At 42.8% G+C, this 17,842-nt stretch overlaps 1 protein-coding gene across 4 annotated transcripts in view; it reads right to left on the minus strand.

The window, feature by feature from the left end:
* U2SURP (U2 snRNP associated SURP domain containing) overlaps positions 1–17,842 on the minus strand; it is a 478,698-nt gene that overhangs the window by 77,691 nt on the left and 383,165 nt on the right. For all 4 annotated transcript variants that reach the window (XM_069213906.1, XM_069213907.1, XM_069213910.1 and 1 more), the window contains one exon: positions 12,525–12,635. In XM_069213906.1, coding sequence (XP_069070007.1) covers positions 12,525–12,635 — 111 coding nt within the window. The remainder of the gene's footprint in view (positions 1–12,524; positions 12,636–17,842) is intronic.

The raw sequence follows: 17,842 nt of genomic DNA on the forward strand, positions 1-17,842 counted from the left end.
CTTATTGTTACAAATGTCCCTAGGATTTTCTTACAAGACTTACAATTCCGGTTGGATTGGTCACAAATTACATGGAAATGCACTCGCGATTGGTTGATCTTAATTATAAACACCTCCAAACGATTGGCGGACTCTATCACTATTCAGATCTCCATCACTGAAGCATCCATGAAGACCACGGTCCAACTTGCCCAGTTTAAGTCTCGCTTAGCTGAGATTAATATGGAACTGAACGAGACGAAGGAATACCTTACGCGACAGAAAATTAATAAATTGCAAAAGGATATCAAACGCTTCAGTAGAGAAAAAATCTATCCTTACACAAAAGATGACTTTCAATGTGAGGGAGCTTCCGAGACCTCAGACGACTCAGATACACCGCAACGGAGGACACGTACACCTCAGTATAGTTCCAGCTCAGATGATTGGAGCGGTGATGAAGGGCAGAGGACGAATCGAAATCGCTATATTCCACCCACTCACTTTAACTCTCCACTTCCCTATCAACAGATTCCACCTTGGCAAGCTATGCCTATGCCTTTTTTCCAGCCACAACCCCAATACAACTTCAATCCTTTTTTAGGAAGAGGCCGGGGCAGAGGCAGAAACAGAAGGAGAGGCAGAAACGTCCACTGGGCACAGGAAGAACCACAGATGGTCACCAGAAGCCGCAGTTTGACGACTCAAATGAAACCCTAGTTGTAAATCTTTCCAGTACCACCCTAACCCCCCCCAGAGATGGCGGTTCTAGGGAAAGGCCTAGGGTTTGTGCCTACCCCCAAGGAAGATCAATTCAAACTGCACTGTGAGATGGCAGCTCTGTTTCGTAAGATAAGATTACACTTTTTCTTTAAAGATCGCCCGAAATTTGATACAAGGGGTGATACTAATTTAAGGAATCCATCTTCCTTTACGCCCCCCGCTACCACGGTCCCGTCAGAGGTACTTACTTTTGAGAAGGCGGTCTGCCACGAGATTCAACTCCTGAAACCTCCTAGGGCCTTTCAGAACATTTCCAAATTGGAACGTGCAGCGATTTATTCCTTATCCCATAATCCAGACATCACATTAAAACCAGCAGATAAAGGAGGTGCGATTGTGGTTTTGGATACAACCTATTATAGACAGGAATGTCTCAGGCTACTCAGTGATGAATCCTACTACCACCATATTTCTATCGATCCGACCCCACGACTACAACGCAAGATACGCAGAATAATAGAAGCGGAATCAGCTGGATGGATTACTCAACAAGAAGCTGAGTTCCTGGATACAAAGAACCCCAGGACTCCGTACTTTTATTGTCTCCCCAAAATCCATAAAGGTCTTCCTCCCCCGGGGCGCCCAATAGTGTCCGGGATTGGCTCCCTTTTAGAACCCTTATCAAAATGTTGTGACTTTTTTCTACAACCGATTGTTCAGAAAACATCCACCTTCTTAAAAAATACGAAAGACACATTGGTCCTACTCAACGATATTAATGAAGCCGGTACCACAGACATATTAATATGTCTAGACGTGGTGGCCCTATATACTAACATTCCACAAGAAGCAACACTGGCTGCTGTGGAGAACATACTCCTGGCAGAGACTTGGACTCACAATACTCCCGTCAGCTTCGTTATGCAATGCGCAAGTGTGGCCCTCCAAGAAAACGTTTTCCAGTTTGAAAAACACCTCTTTCACCAGATACAGGGCACTTCTATGGGAAGTACTTTTGCGCCAAGTCTAGCTTGTCTGTACATGTTCGCCTTTGAACAACGTCATATTCTCACTCCTGAACAACCTTTCTTTTCCAACATTAGGCTATGGCGTCGTACATAGACGATATCCTAGTGATTTGGAAGGGCAATAAAGATCAAGCAACAGCTTTTACACAGTGGGTTAACACGTTGGATACCCATCTTCGTTTTAGCTCCACCATCTCTGATAAGGAGGTGTCCTCTCTTGACCTACGAATCATACTCAGAGAAGGTTATCTCCATTCTTCTGTGTTTCATAAACCCACCGACAGGAACAGCTTGTTACTTTACAGTAGCCATCATCCTAAGGCATTACGAGATAACTTAACTTTTGGCCAGTTCCTTAGGATACGACGTAACTGCTCTGATAAGAGTGATTTCCATACCCAAGCTAATACATTATGTCGTAAACTTGGTGAACGCAACTACACAGCGCGCAATATTCAACAAGCAAAGAAGAGGGCCAGTAACATACCTAGAGAAACAATACTGACTACCAATACTCGTACACAACAATCTAGACTGACTTGTGTCACCACATTCACTCCGTTAAGTAACCGAATCAAAGGTATTGTTCGTAGACTCTGGCCGATCCTTACCAGTGCAGGCGAAACACTAGAATGCCCTTTATTTGCCTTCAAGAGAACTCATAACATCAAAGACCTAGTTGTCCACACAAGACCTACGACTCACCGACCCCTTGACAACACCGGTCCGAGTCAATGGCTTAAAGTCAAGGGACACTACCCATGTGGTGGTTGTAATGTTTGCACGATGACTAGGAACACTCAAGAGGTAGATATAGGCGAACCCCAGACTTGGCAATTGAGGTCCCATACCAATTGCCGCACAAAGGACTGTATTTACATGATTACATGTCCGTGCAATCTGAAGTACATTGGTATGACGACCAGGATGGTGAAAATCTGAATTAACGAACACTGCAGCACTATAAGATGCAAGAGGTCCGCCACAAAATTGACCAACCATTATATTGAGAAACAACATACTCCTGAGGACATCAGCTGGATTGTTCTAGAAACCATTAGGGACAATAAAGATTGCACGACAAGACTTTTTGAGAAAGAGCAGCGATGGGTCTTCAGGCTTAAGACTCATATATCTGGACTCAACAATGATATTCAGTGGACTAGTTTTACCCACTGAGAACCATGTCTCCCTTTTTTTGTATATAATTTTTTTTTTTTAATATACTGTACTGGTATTTTCATTCTTCTAGGAATTTATTTCCCCCACTAATATACTGTTTTTTCCGATTTGGGTCTAACTTTATCCTTAGGATGAGGATGGGAACGTGCCCTTTCCATTGCACGGAGTATCTGACATCATTTGTATGGACCCCCTTTAAGATGGCCGACAAAGTTTGTCATCTTTTACCTCATCTTCACTGTGAGTCCTTTTTCTATTTTTTGACATCTCTTCCCCTTTTTAATGGCTGTGTATCTGGCTTTTCCCCGTAGTTCTGGGGTTTTTCATCAGGCGTAGGTGGTCCAGTACCCTTGGCTCCACGTGAAGTAAGTGCTCGGCGGTGGGCTTTTTGGAACTCTCCATTTTCTACTTGCCTCCAGTTTTGACCCTTTTCTTATCTGCGGCTATGCTCAATGAACCGCCCTTTTTGTTAATAACTTATCCCTACGCGCGTTTCCTTAAGGGTTGTAGTAGGGACACTACGAGGTCCCCGGTATTTATGGTTATAAGAACAACGGCGCGCCAAGTATTCCGCACGCTATCCTGATGCCTATTCTTTTAAACAAAGAGGTGTGACGCGTAGGGTCATCCGCACGCTCGTCGATTTTCTCTATTATTACTTCTTTCATTTACGAGCTGGGACGCTTTCAAAATCTCGTGGCGTCCCAGCACATATAATTATATTCCACGAGGTTTCCGGCATTAAAATTTAGGGGAACAGAGACGCACGGGCAGTCCCGTGCGCTGACTCATCTGTTGTTGATTTGCTAAACGAGTTTAGACACGCTGGTATATCCGCGTGCTCTCTCGTTTGTGATTGATTTTTGTTTCGAAGCTGGAATGCGCTATGCGCCTACCCAGCATATACATATATATATATTTTTGCTTGAAGCGCTTCCCTGGCTATTATTAATACTTGATAGTGACAACCTATTAGGATTTCAATGCTTATTCTGTGCACATTCCTGCGCCCCACACACATATATATATATATTCTTTGTAAGCATAGCAGTGACATTTTTTGCCAGATTGTGATACAGGCATTACATCTATGACTTGATACTTCCCTCTTTTCGAGCAATTTTTCTATTACGACTAGATGTCCATCCTCATATGTATGGAATTTGACACATTGACCTTTCTTTACTTTATTGTTATTTTTTTATTAGTGCATCAGAAGCATTTACCAGCTCTTTTGCATTCCGTTCTACCTGGCTTTGACATGCTAGGAAGCCCTGTAACTGTTCTCTGTGATAGAAGTTGTTTAGTTTTTACAACTCACTTTGCCTGTCATGGTCGTTTGATTACATTACATAAACTGACTCCTCATTGAACTAATGTACCATTTAAGGGTTTTTGTTCTTTGTGTATATATTTAGACCACAGTGGCTTTTAAAGGCCTGAAGTTTCCCCGAGGAGGCCCTACCTTTAATATTTGGAGGGTAAGCATTGTGGTGTCTTTACTAAATTGGTTTTTCACTAATATTGCACCTCCGTCACATGGCACCTATTGGGATATCTCTGGATATTGTGAATATTCCATCTCTGACTATTGTGAGATGCTTTGACTTTGGTTTCTTTCTTTCCTGTTTTCATTAGGTTTTTGGATTTCTGTACTGTGGAAGTCCTAAATTGCTTAAAGGATTAGGTATGTACTATGGTCCTGAAGAATCGCATTAAGATCATTTATTGACAAAAAAAAGGCGAGAAACATGTTGACCTATGATATTGAGTAACACAGGGGACCCTGTGGTTACTTCTTTTTACTACTCTCGATTATGAGATTTAGTAATTGTACTACTCTATTTTTATATGGGGTGTGTAGACATTAATCTACCATATCCCTGTGCATTGTTTTTAATCATGTCAGAGGTTTCAGTATTAGAATAAATTTGCAGATCTGTTACCTCTAGTCATTTTTAACTTTCCTGACACCAATCCTTCACAAATTTTGACCGGTTGTGCATTACTTCCAAAAGATCTCCGGCAAAGAGCCCCTGTGTGGGGCCCGTCAGGCATTGCAGTGCCGGCCTCACGAGGAGCTTGGCCCTATGATGAAGCATGTCACCAGAAGGTGAGTGAGGGCTCTTGCTTCGACCATTTGTGGTTTCCAGTGAATTCAGAACCATTGAGCGTGGAAGAAATCTTCTGGCTTTTTTGGAACAGTGTGTACCCTTTTTGATTTATATACTGATGCTAACACCATCAAGAATGTGTTAGGTACCCCATAAGTAAGGGTTCTTTTATTAAGTACATCACTCATTACCGCCAAAGCTTCGCTGTGTCGGCAGTTAGTGAATAATTACACTATGCCAAGGGTGACTAAGACATCTTTCAATGGATTAAAGGGTTGAGCCTCATACTTGCCTATAAAATCCATAAAGTCTGATGTAGGCTTTGGTTTCTGTCACAAATGGTTTAAAAAAAAAATCAATGTATCAGGCCAGTGGCTCTATTAAAGAGCCACAACCAAAAACTATGGAACGTCCTGGAGGTTCCTCACTATTTTTGTGGATTCGAGGTAGAATGTAAAAGGCTGCCACTTTAGGATTCAGTATATTTAAATAGTCACATTCTCTGTCTCCTCACCAACATTTATCCGCTGCATCTTGTGTTATTACAGATATCTGGTGACTAATTTCAGGGGGTAGGGACACCTTCAAGTCTTTGGCAATGTGCATTTTTATTCAATTGTCTTAAGACTTCATTTTCATATTTCTCTTTATTCAAGAGCACTATCCCTCCCCTCCTTTGTCCGCTGGCTTAATCACCAAATTACATTTGTTAGCCATGTCTTCTTTACTTTTTATGTTTTGTCTTAGAAATTGTTTCTTCTTATACAATGCATCTACCTCTCAGAGTACTGTTTTTTCAAACATCAGCACCTGGGGTGGCATGGTCGAAGATGGAGGGCAAAAAGTGTACTTAATCCTAAAGGGTGTCAAACGTTCAGAATTACTCTGGTCTCTAAAAAAAGACCTGTAATCTCACCTTCCTTAGGAATCAAAAAACCTCAATTTTAAAATCTATAGGATTCTGATATCTGGCAGGTTCAAAAGACAGTCCCTTCTTCAGGAGAGAAATTTCAGTCCAAGGTCTGGGCCCCCTGGGGGTTCTAGGCCAAGAGTCATCAAAAGGGTAGGGGTATAGAGGAGCATCAAAGTTCTCTCTGGGGGAGTAGCAAATAGAACTGGGGGTTTCTTGGTTGGATCCCATCTTGGCTCCGAAGCCTTGTGTTGATGTCAACTGGAGGCCCAGGACAGAGGAGCACGACAGTGGATTATGGGGGGAGGGGGTTATGAGCAGTTTGAAAGTTGGAGGTGGGGGCAGGGGCTCCACCTCAGACGTTTGTGCTGCTTGTGAATTTGAGTCAGTAGTACTGTGTCATCTTGGTGAATGGGCCTGGGAGGTGAATGGAGCACCTTTGTTCTCTTCCTCAACCTGTTTTGGCTCCAAGGAGTTGAAGTAGGTATCCTTTGGAATGGTGGGCGGAGACGACTCGAGAACCTGCATTCTCTTCTTCGGTGAGGAGCAGGTCAGCTTCACCAAAGAAGTCCAACGTTTCTGAGAAGGATTGCAGCACCTTGAGGTGGGCTCAGCATCTGAATGAGAGGCAGGAGGCATTTGGGGAGAGACAGATTACAAACCATGTGAGGGTCAGCCCAAGGGCATTGTGTATGGCACTGAGGGCATTTTCTGACAGGCGTCCATTTCATCACTCTCTACGTCTCTTCGTTCTCCGGAATCAGTACAGAAGGGCCCGAGGGAGAGAGTGGGTGCCATGAGGAATAAGACCTGGTGTTTGGTGATGATTTTTGAAGCACGTCGAAGGAAAAGACAAAAGAACAACCTTGGAGCGGTTTTACAGTGACAGAATAGGACAGATCAGGCCCCGGAAACAGTGAAAGTATTGAGTCCTGGAGTTGTGTCAAAACAAGTCCGAACCTGATGGAAGAGAGGGAGCAATCAATATACCTCGTGACAAATGACTTCCCTGAAGAAAAACAAGTTGCAAAGGTACGAGCCCAACCCAAGACACAGGGTATGCAGAGCATATGCAGCTAAAGTCATACACGCTACAAATACATCTCATCTTGTTGATATAAAATATGAACAGTCTTCATTAAGAAAAGAGTTAATCCGCTTGGACATTATATTCCCTTGGAAAAACATGTATGGCACTGAGGAAATCCACTGTTGAAGTTCTGACATCGCAGACTGAGGTAAGCACAAATAAAAAGGGAATTTTTAATGACACCCTGTTAAACTCATTGAGGAATACGAGTTCAAGTTTTTTTAAGGGCTTCAACAGCAACAGAACATTCAGAGTGTAATCTGAATGAAGAGCAGGGAAAAGGTGCAACTGAACAAAACAAAATAATGTTAGAAAGGAGAAAACAACTCAACGTAAGTGTTGATTTAAGCATCTGCAACTGACACAAAGGTCATACAGAACTCTGAATTGACAAAGGAAAGGAGATGAAAAGCAGCTGGCAAATCCAGTAGGTTTAGGTTTAAGTCATGACTGACCGTCTCAAACCAATAGCTGAAACAACAAATAAAGTCAATTGCTTAAAGAGGCAGACCCAAAGCCATCTCTGAATTCTGGAAGTAATGTTCTGTACTATGTGAAGATACAAACTTGCAAAATGAAAAATGAACTAACAACAAAGAAATGTTGTTGTTCTTTAATTCAAACAGTGTTGTGATGTTTTCCTTCTTTGGACTCTCCACCAACTTTAACACTTGTTACAGTGGTTCATGAAATTCTTAACAATAAGTTTGACAGCTCTGCTGTCACAATCCAGACCTCAAATTGACAAGGGCAACTTTTCAGAACAACTTTGCCAGAAATAGAACCCAGCAATTTTGCAATTTTAAATTCTTCAAACTTTTGTACAGGAGAATTGCATCTCCACGGCCAGAAAGCACAGAGGTGAAACTTTAAACTTTCTGAAGAGGCTAACAGGTCTAAAATGGCAGTGACCAATTTTAGGAGAGACCGTTTTATCTGTACTATGGAATATCATAACATGGGATATTGGTAATGTCCCAAGCTAATTCTCCTCCTCTCTCACCAACAGACAAAGTGGTTAAGTTTCACCTTAGGAAGAACTATTATGCCAAGTGTTGTTCCTTCAAAGTTCTGTCCAATGTATACAGGACGCCCCTTAGCTTAGCTTCTGAGGATATAAAAGTGGATCCTAATAAAACAATATCCAGATGGAACAGGTATACATAATATCTACTCTCTGGGACATCATCACCCAGATTTAATGTTGAAAAAAGTTCAAATACTTATGTAAAAAAAATAATGCTCAAATCATAAAAATGTAATGTCTCGTCATTCATGCAAGAAAAGGAATAATTAAACAAGGCAACGTTTTGGCAAGAGAAGGTTTTACACCTTTACTCTCACCCTCATTAAACTTACTGGGTTTTACCTTCGACCACATCATCTCTTCAATTAACTAGCTAAGTAGGAAAACTTCCAACACCAACTCTTTAATTTCAAATTGCGTTCGGTCTCCTATAATGCCTTAAATTAGTGGGGTTCAACAAATTAAACAAGCCAGTTCTCCATTTAAGGCAACCTTCGATCTCTCCGACGTCAATTTAAGGATGGTTCAGAAATATCTGAAAAATCACCTCTTACCACACTTCCCAAACTAGGATTGAGCTCTTCTCTGCCTTCATTTGAACAGTCTGAACAGCGGTCTACTCAGTTACCATGTGGGTTTTCCATCATACTCTAAGAACGATTCGTTTTTGGACAATATTATGAACCTGATGTAGTGTGTTTTCCTTATAGGTTCTTGTTGCAAAGTGACCCCTTTTTTGGGTGAATGCCTTCAGCTACAGATTTTGTTTTGGAACTCACCTGAATGTTGAACCCGTAACACTGGGACACTGCTATCCGGTGCACATTGTATGTGCTTAGACCTCTAAACATGTTGAAATTGGCCAGAAACCAACTGACACATGTAACTTTCCTAGAAGGCCACAGTACAGGTTGGCCACGGGTGCAGAAGTACATCCATGGCATGGACAGGTAAATGCCAGCTGCGGACTGCAGCACCTATTGTGCACTTCACTATAGCGGCAGTGAAAACATAGCTTAAGGCCTTCCCTGGGAGCCTGACAGTAGCAACCTGAACCCTGTTGCATAGACCTGTCCAAATCTCTCGACAGGTATGAAAAACTGATTCCAAATGTTAAATAAGTCTCCCCTAAGTGCACCTTGCCACCCACAAGGTATGATGCATATTGTTTGATAATGGAACATGTGTGAAATCAGAAATGGCATGTTCTCCCCAGTGACTAGGTCCAAAACAACTGTCATTTTCCAGCCTGTAGCTGGCACATAAGAATAGTAGAAAGTATAGATTATACACTTTAATCTATTAAGTTCTACCCGTATCAGCTACAGACTGCAAAATACTTATTTTTTTATATTTAATAGCCAATCTAATAGATATTTTTGAACTAATGGAAAATGTACCTTTTTGAAAGCTGCCTTTACCCTGCCTGATATTACTAGAGGCTAATATAGCCTTAGAACCCGCCGTAGCGGGCTCTACCGCCCATTAAAGGCCCGCTCCCGCACTAAAGGCCCGAGCTGAAGACGAAGGCCTTTAACAAGGGAGATGGCCTTTAATGGCCGGTAGAGCCCGCAACGGCGGGTTCTAAGGCTATTAGAACATTCTGCCACTCGGGGCAGAATGTTCTATTAAATAAAACAAATTCCTCACGAAGCCCGAGGGGATTAAAATACCCTCAGGCTCTGTGAGGCTTTGTTCACAGCTGTTGCTGTGAACAAAGAGAACATTGGAATGTTGGCGCTCCGGGCTTTAACCGGCCAGTAAAGGCCCGGAGCACTCCATTGTTTTCAATGGAGCTGCCAACATTCCAATGTTCTAATTTGCATTAGCTCTCCATCAACTGCTTAGCCTCCCCTTATCCAGAATTAGGTGTGAAAGAAGTGTGAAAACTTAGAAGCATACTCCTGTGCTTCTCTGGACACCAGAAGAACGTTTGGAAATGTTTCATAAAAGAGAAAGTAGACAGTAGGCAGCTCAACTGTATCAGATTGGATTTCAACTTTGTCTTGCTCAGAGATCTCTGAAAAACACAAACAAGTCACATTCTGTATTGAGACTTACAAGAAATGTCAACGTTTTTCCTTCAACAAAGTTTTTCTTAAGAGGTAACTATTTAGAAGTTTCGGACTTCAAGACCGTCACAGAGACCAATTTAATTGGTTTTGAGTGACCACTGAGGAGGGAAGAGCTCACTACTGTGGCCACATCTCTGTGTGGGCACACAGGCTCTGCAAGGGTAGAAGGGTTTCCCCATCTTGGATTCTGAGAATGAGGGGCACTGTAGGGTTGTTTGCAGTAGGGCAAACACGGATGGATAAAAAGTGGTTAGGGTAGCCTTCAAACATTGACCCCATATATTTGGGAGTCACAAGGAATCTCCCCCACCCACAGGCTGGTGAACCATACAAAGATGGGCCCTCACCCAGTCTTCCTCAGAACACACTATACCTACAGAGAAAGAAGAGGACTGGACCTTCTGTCTGCGACATGTGAGAAGCTTTGAAGCACTAGACCTGCTCCCACCTTGTACCCAGGACAAAGAAGTGGAATCTAAGGGTCAGTTGGCTAACCTAATGTCTCTCTACAAAAACACAAAAATCTGAAAGAGACCTTGTTCCCTAAAATTCCTAGCAGACCAGTAGCAACGGGAATTTGGAATGGACATTTGTGGTGGCCTCTCTGTCTTGACCCTGAGAGTATCTATGTGCCATCCCTGAGACCCTGGGAGGCTTAGAATTGTCTTCCCATAGTAGCTTGGGCAGCCCCTGTCCTCCAAAAGGATTTTGCATCTCTGAAGAAAAAAAAAACTACAAAGTCCCTTTCTGATTCGGGACTTAAAATATTTTTCAAGAAAAAAAACTTTAAAAGCTCCAAAGCCTTAGCAGGATCAACTGATGGCAGGTATCCAACCAGTGTTTCTACGACAGCAGCTCTGATTTCAGATTTGCCTCACAGGAAGGCAACTTGTTTCCCCCCAAAAAATGACAAAGTCCCTTTTAAGCATCGAGCGCGCAAGCGCTCTGGCCCCTGTTGTAATCTCTTTGTGAGATTCTAACCACACCCATCAATTTTGCTGGTTCATGGCTTTGCCTGCTCGATTTTATTTGTGAAAGGCGCATGCCATAGGTCCTTTTCCAGTGTTTAGCCCTCCTCGACAGCACCGGAAAACTACTGAAAACTTACGAGGCTCCATGTTTTCGCATGGCTTCTGGACTTTTTCTTTTTAATTCCTATGCAGCACGATGTCACAGGGCAGTAGTCGAGCATTTTGCATGACATCGACCCTGTTACATAGATAATTGCATAACTGCTGATACTGTTGACTGTGAGCGAACTTCTGTTTCCTTTTGTCTGATCCTTCATGCTCATGGTGTAGCACTTTAAATCGACTTGCTTATGTAAAACTGTATTACTTCACTGGGTCTCCATTGTGGTAGGCCTCAAATCGTGCCTAGGACCCGGTCTACTGCTTCCATAGATCATAGGCAATTTGTGCTTTTTGGTGCTATTGTCACTTAAATCTTGAAAACTGTACATCTCCGGTTTCCCTTACTTTTTTTTTGTTTTACTTATAAAATGTTTCTCTTTACTGTATAATTAGTTGTGTAATTGTATTTTGTGTGACTATTTCTTATGTATGCACTACTTAAAATGTATGCCTTTGATTCAAGCCTAACTGCTTTGTGTTATGTTACCAGGGATTTGGTACAGGTTAATTTTATTTAATTTGTGTGAAATCTAGCAGGTTTGACCTTATCCATCTAGGTAAACCTTGTCCAGGCCAAATAATAATCAATTTCCCTGCAGCTCTGCATAAAGAATACATGCAGTAGTGCAGACCACCCTAAGTACACTGCTAAATCAAATGTGAGGTTTTCACACTCAAAAGTTAGTGTGCTGAAGAAATCCAATGGAGTGTCATCAATAACTGAAAAATGGACAGTAAAGACTGATCTTTACTCTTAGGCCCATGAAAAGAGCCCTGCTGCCAGTTTGCACAACTTGGTGAGGACGCCCCTATCCATATGGTGATATAAAACAAGTTTTGACTTGTGTACCCAAACAACCTTTTATTCATAAACAGTGATGGAAGATTTTAAAGGACAGAAATATATTCAGCTGGTGATGTAGCTCCAGATCTTGTAGGGACCACCAGTTGTGGATTTCAAAGAGCACATTTAGCAGAATGGTGAATCAAAAAGCACTCCGGGTGAGACGATCAATAAAAATCAGTCATCTTTAATTTTTCTTAAAAAAAAAAAATATTACAAGACCATTTTGGACGAAAGCATTTGATTGCAGTTTCAAGCAGGCATATATATAAATAGCACTACAAAAAAGGCAAGTTTACTGTTCCGTTAAACGGCCTTTCTAAAACCTCTTCTAGGATATACTCATCTCATCCACAGCATTTTAACACCAAGAAATTTAGATATAGGTCTGTAAAAGATATATTAGTGACATTTCTCACCCTTTGAAGGAGTTTATCTCTGTAGTGTTCAACCTGCTCCTGCATGCTCAGACCAGATTTCTTCGGTCTCTTACCAGATTCCAACTCATCCTGAAACTTCATCACTTTTAGCTGTGAAACAGTTAATAAAATGCAAACAAAAATGTTATCATTCTTTACACGTCTCACTTGAAAAGTGAATATTAAGTATGTATCATTGGGAAGTGGCAGATACAGAGTGTCTACACTGTGTTTGAGCAAAGATTTCAAATGACAAAACCTTCATGAACAATTAAGAGAAACAACCCTCTAAATACAACACAAGGTATAGCATCATAAAAACGCAAAAAACAAAGAAAGATAGTTTCTTGTAATCTTATTGTCAAACAGAAGCGTGATGAACTTCATAAGTACAGAACAGATCTGCTCATGTCTGGGATGCTGGAGAACTTTAAAAAATACTGGCAGAGAAAGACCTTGGTATAAAACGAAGTAAATTCTATTTAAAAAGATAGCAATTGAAATAAGTGGTAATTACTATCTTTTACAAAATATTTTAAAGTAAAAATAAGGAAAATTGTCCAATGTAGTCAAAATAGCAATAGCCTATTGAGGATGAAAAGACAAAAACACTGCTTTATGACAGACAGCTGCAACTACCTTCCTAACCTTTAGTATACTCCTTAGGTGCCAAACTAGATCTGTGAATTTTCATAGCACTACTCCTGTGTGCCGGTAGACGGCGCTGTGCAGATTGCACTGACTGTTACCCTACAGAAGTCTCTGACTGATCCAAATATAACGGCCACCCCTGCACAGTAACCCTTGATTCTTACTTGACTCTTTCATAACCTGAATTGAAGATCACAACAGATTTGGAGATACCATTCTATCGATCTCTAAACCTTATTCTTTTTATATGTTACAAAGAGGCCTCTATGCAGAAGGGGGAGACAGGAAGGCAGTGAGGATCCTGCAGTTAGATTGAGTATCCAGCAGAAGCAGCGTTTCTGAGGTTAAGTAACTTGCTATTCTGATGGGTACTCTTAACTGCTAATTCAACCTCTTTAGAATAGATACCCAAGGAGTATCTCCCAAAGTGGAGGGTCTGCAGAGTGGACTCAGACCAGAATATCCTGTATCCTGCAGGACATAAAGGGCAAAATGCTCTTTCCTGTCAGACCTGGTGGAAAAGGAGGAGTACTTGGTGAGTGAGTGTGCCCGGACACCCATGTCGTGGCCAATCAGATGACAGGAACAGGGTCATTGCATGTCAACACAGAGGTGGCAGCCTTGGCCCTAGTGCAATGGGCTCTCAGACCTTGAAGAACCAGATTTTGGCCAGTGCATAGCAGATATTATTGCAGAGGACTATCCACCATGACTGAGTCCTGTTCTACACTGCCTTACCTTTCTTTGACTAAGAACCTCACAAAGCTCCAATTGTCCACCCAGTAGTCTTTGCTGTCATCGATCTAGAAGTTGAAACTCTCTTGGGGCCAAGAAGAAAGAGACTCTCCTCCTCTGTTGATTGGTGAGGCAGGGCAAAGAATGCTGGGAGAGAGCTGAATTTGCCAAAGTGAAACAGCATCACGACTTTTGGAAAAAAGGTCAATCTGTTTCTCAACACCAGCTTGTCTGGGGAAAAGGACGATGTAGGGTGGTTGCACCTAGACATCCTAGAGCTAACTCAGGCGACAAGCTGAAGTGATTGCAATGAGAAAGGGAGTTTTGAAAGTCAGAATGAACAGCGAATAGCTGTGCAGAGGCTTTAACGGTGTGGACACAAGGAAGGTGAAAACCAAGATAAGGTACCACTGGGGAATCACAAACTATTTTAAGGGGGTTTCTCGAAAACATCACTGGAGATGAATTAAACAAGAACAACTGACTAGATACGAACAAAAATCCAAAAGGAAGACAAACACATTTGATAGTGTCCACTACACAGCTTTAATGGGCTAGAGAAAACAAGCAGTAACATCAACAGTTTTGCTTGCAAGGGGACTGCGTTGCAAACTTCACACCAGGCTACAAACTTGTCCCACCGCCCTGCATACATAGAATTTGTGCAGGGACACCAAGATGTGAGGATTAAGTTACAACTTCTGGTGAAAGATCAGAGTCAACTGCAGCCGCTTAGTTTCCATGCATGAAGGTGTAGACTGTGCAGGTTTGGGTGCAGAATCCTTTTCTGCTGCTGCAACAGAAGATCTTCTTGCAGTGGTAGCATGATGGGAGGACAAAAGCTCATGCCCAGACATTCTTGATACCACACTCTCCTGGCCGAAACTGGAGCCATTAGGATGGTATATGCCTTGTCATTTCTCATCTGCTTAAGAAATCAGGGCAGCAGAGGCAGAAAGTCATACAGGAGTCCCCTGCTGCACTCTAGCCTCAATGTGTCTCCAAGGGAAAGCAGTCTTAGGAACTCGAACTTGCAAACATTGTGATACTGGGCATTCAACTGTGGTTAACAGATCTAGTAAGGGTTTGTCACACTGTTGGAAGCTGCCCTGAGTCAACTTTGGGTGCAGCTGTCGCTAGTGAGCTGTGAAGTGCCGTCATCTGAGCTTATCAGCTCTAGCATTTAAAGATCTCCTGGAAAGTGTTTCACGATCAGGGAAATGCCAAGGTGCTCCTCCAACTCCAGAGGTGTAGTGCCTTCTGGAAGAAGGCTCGAACCCCACTCCACCCAGTTTGTTGCAATACCACATGATGATGGTGTTGTCCATGAGAACCAACACTAGCCTTCCCTTGATTGATGGCAGGGAGGCCTTCAAAGGCAATAGAATTACCCAGGGGTCCAACAGACTAATGAAAAAGCTGGATGTCCACTAGAAACCCGTTCATCACTTGCAGGTGACCTCCCCACCCCCAAACCCAGAAGCAATGCATCAGTCACCACTGCCAACTGTGGATGGGGAAGGGGTCTGCTGCTGGTCAGACTGAAGAGGAACAGCCCCCACTGCAGATGATGTGTGGTCTCCTCTGAAACCTGGATGACATCCTACGGGTTTCCTTGGTGGTGGGCCCACTGAGAGCTCAGTACCCATGGCAGAGCCTGTGTGTGCCATCTGGGGAAGGGGACAAGAGATTAAATGACTCCAGCGTCTCAGAGCTGCTCTCACTGACATCCAGCAATAAGGCTGAAACATTAGGATCACAGTCCGAACATCCTGGACTCAGTCTGGTGAAGGAAGCCCACTGAACAGCATCAACTCCAGAATGATCACAAAAAGGGGAGCCTCTGTGAAGGAGCCTGATGAGACGTTGGCTTGTTGACAGAGAATCCCAGCGCTGTTAGAAGGTTCACTATTGTCTGCGGGTGGTCCACAAATGACTGTAATGAAACCGCTTTCTGTAGCCAGTCATCGAAGTAGGGTAAAATGAAACAGGTATTTACCAGTAGCTTTGCAGCTTGAACAGTTTCCTGACTCGTAAGCAGTGCATTAATCTGCAATCTAGAGGTTTGGTCTGGAATTAAGCAGTCTCATTTTCTTCTTTCTTGTATGGGTGTCTTAGACCACCATTTGGTGGTATGTCCATACCCTCTGTGATGCAAGACCTGCGCTTTGGAAGCATGATTGCCATTCTCAGATTATTTATTTCCCTTTGGCTATTTGTAGGTGTTTGAACTTTATTTTTCCCTACTGTATTGTTTCCACTGTCCTTTCCGGGGAGAATGGTGGGTTGCATATAAATCTAGCAAATTCTTCAAACTGCAAAAGTTCTTCTACTGGTAAGTAACAATTTTGTTTTGCAGCGTGATTCTTTTCTGGATTCACAAGCTTTTCATTGATATTGTATCAGTATCTGCTGCCTTGGAGAGGTTTGGGTGAAATATGCTTGAACTTGTAAACAAGTGTTTTAGAACTTTTTGCCCAACCTATGCTTGTCTGTGTACTTGGATGTACACACAGATGTCATTGATAGAAACGTTTGCTAGAAAAATCCCTTCTTCGTGGAGTGTGCCTTAGATTCGTTAACGGTTCCCCTGGTTTTGCGTGGCAGGTTCGGATTGTTTGCACTATCCATTCCCTTGGTCACTACTGTACCTTTACTTGCCCTTGCAAAGAAGGTAATGGGTTGGCTTCACTTTCTTAGGGTCTTTGTTTCCTGGTGGTAGTACATGAGTACCCTTCATGTGTTTAGTGTGTGTAGGACTCTTTCGGAATGTCTCTTAGGCTTCTGAAATAAAGCAGGTATAAGGAAACAAGCTTTTTTGCGGGTGTACCTCTCCCCGGTGCACGCACGCATGCACTTTTTGGCCCCATTTTGAGTACTCTGTACTGGTGTAATGGCTCTGAAATGCCCTGAGCCATGCTAAACAGGACTCAGTGCATATGCTCTGACCCTTACAATGGTGTATGTTTAATTAACTTGCCCCCAAATGGCATATCCAAACTTGCTTGTAAGTCCCTTTATTTGGTACCAGGGCTACCTAGGGCCTGTAGGTTGAGATGTCTCTTGGAGACTGCAGAACTAGTTGCAACCCCCCCACACATAAGAAAAGGTAAAACATGGCTTCCAGTCTCCATCTGCAGACTGGAAGGGCAGTTTAAAACTACTAACTTGACTGTCATTTAAATTAATGACAGAGTCCAAACCCCCACCACCCCTCTTCCCCCATGACCTCCCCATTTGAACATATGTAAATCACCCCAAGGCAGGTCAAACGAGCCCTAAGGCAGGGTAACTAGTACTTTTACATATTCCAGCAGTAAAATCCCTAAATTGTCATTTTTAATGTGGAAAGGCTAGTGGTCCCATTGGCGATTACAGCTGGCTCCCCAGCCCTAACTTGTCTACTAAGGTTGGTACTATTTATATCAAAGGTCAGTGTATTAAATCTGATGTAATGTTACATCGCATTTAATGTCGTTGGTGGGAAACGTGCAACTTTAAAAGTTGCCACTTTAGTTGCCCAAGGTTTCCAGTGCCGGTTTACTGAGGCACACAGGGCTTGTCCTATAGATAGCTTTGTGGCCGCCCTGTTGTATGAAAGTGTCACTGTTGGCATGGTTACCACCACCCCCCCACACTTTTTGACTGGTGTTGATGCCAACTTTGATTGAAAGTTGCTGGGACTCGCCACACAGGCCCCAGCACCAGTGTTCTTTCCCTAAAACTGTACCTTTGTTTCCACAATTGGCACAACCCTGTCACACAGTTAAGTCCCTTGTAAAAAGGTACCCGTGGTACCAAGGGCCCTGTGGCCAGGGAAGGGTCTTTAAGGGCTGCAGCATGTATTATGCCACCCTAGGGGACCCCTCACTCAGCACATGCACACTTGCCTTGCACCTTCTACGTGCTGGTGGAGAGAAAAAAGAAAGTCG

Source organism: Pleurodeles waltl, chromosome 11, assembly GCF_031143425.1.
Source record: "Pleurodeles waltl isolate 20211129_DDA chromosome 11, aPleWal1.hap1.20221129, whole genome shotgun sequence".
Taxonomy (NCBI): Eukaryota; Metazoa; Chordata; class Amphibia; order Caudata; family Salamandridae; genus Pleurodeles; species Pleurodeles waltl.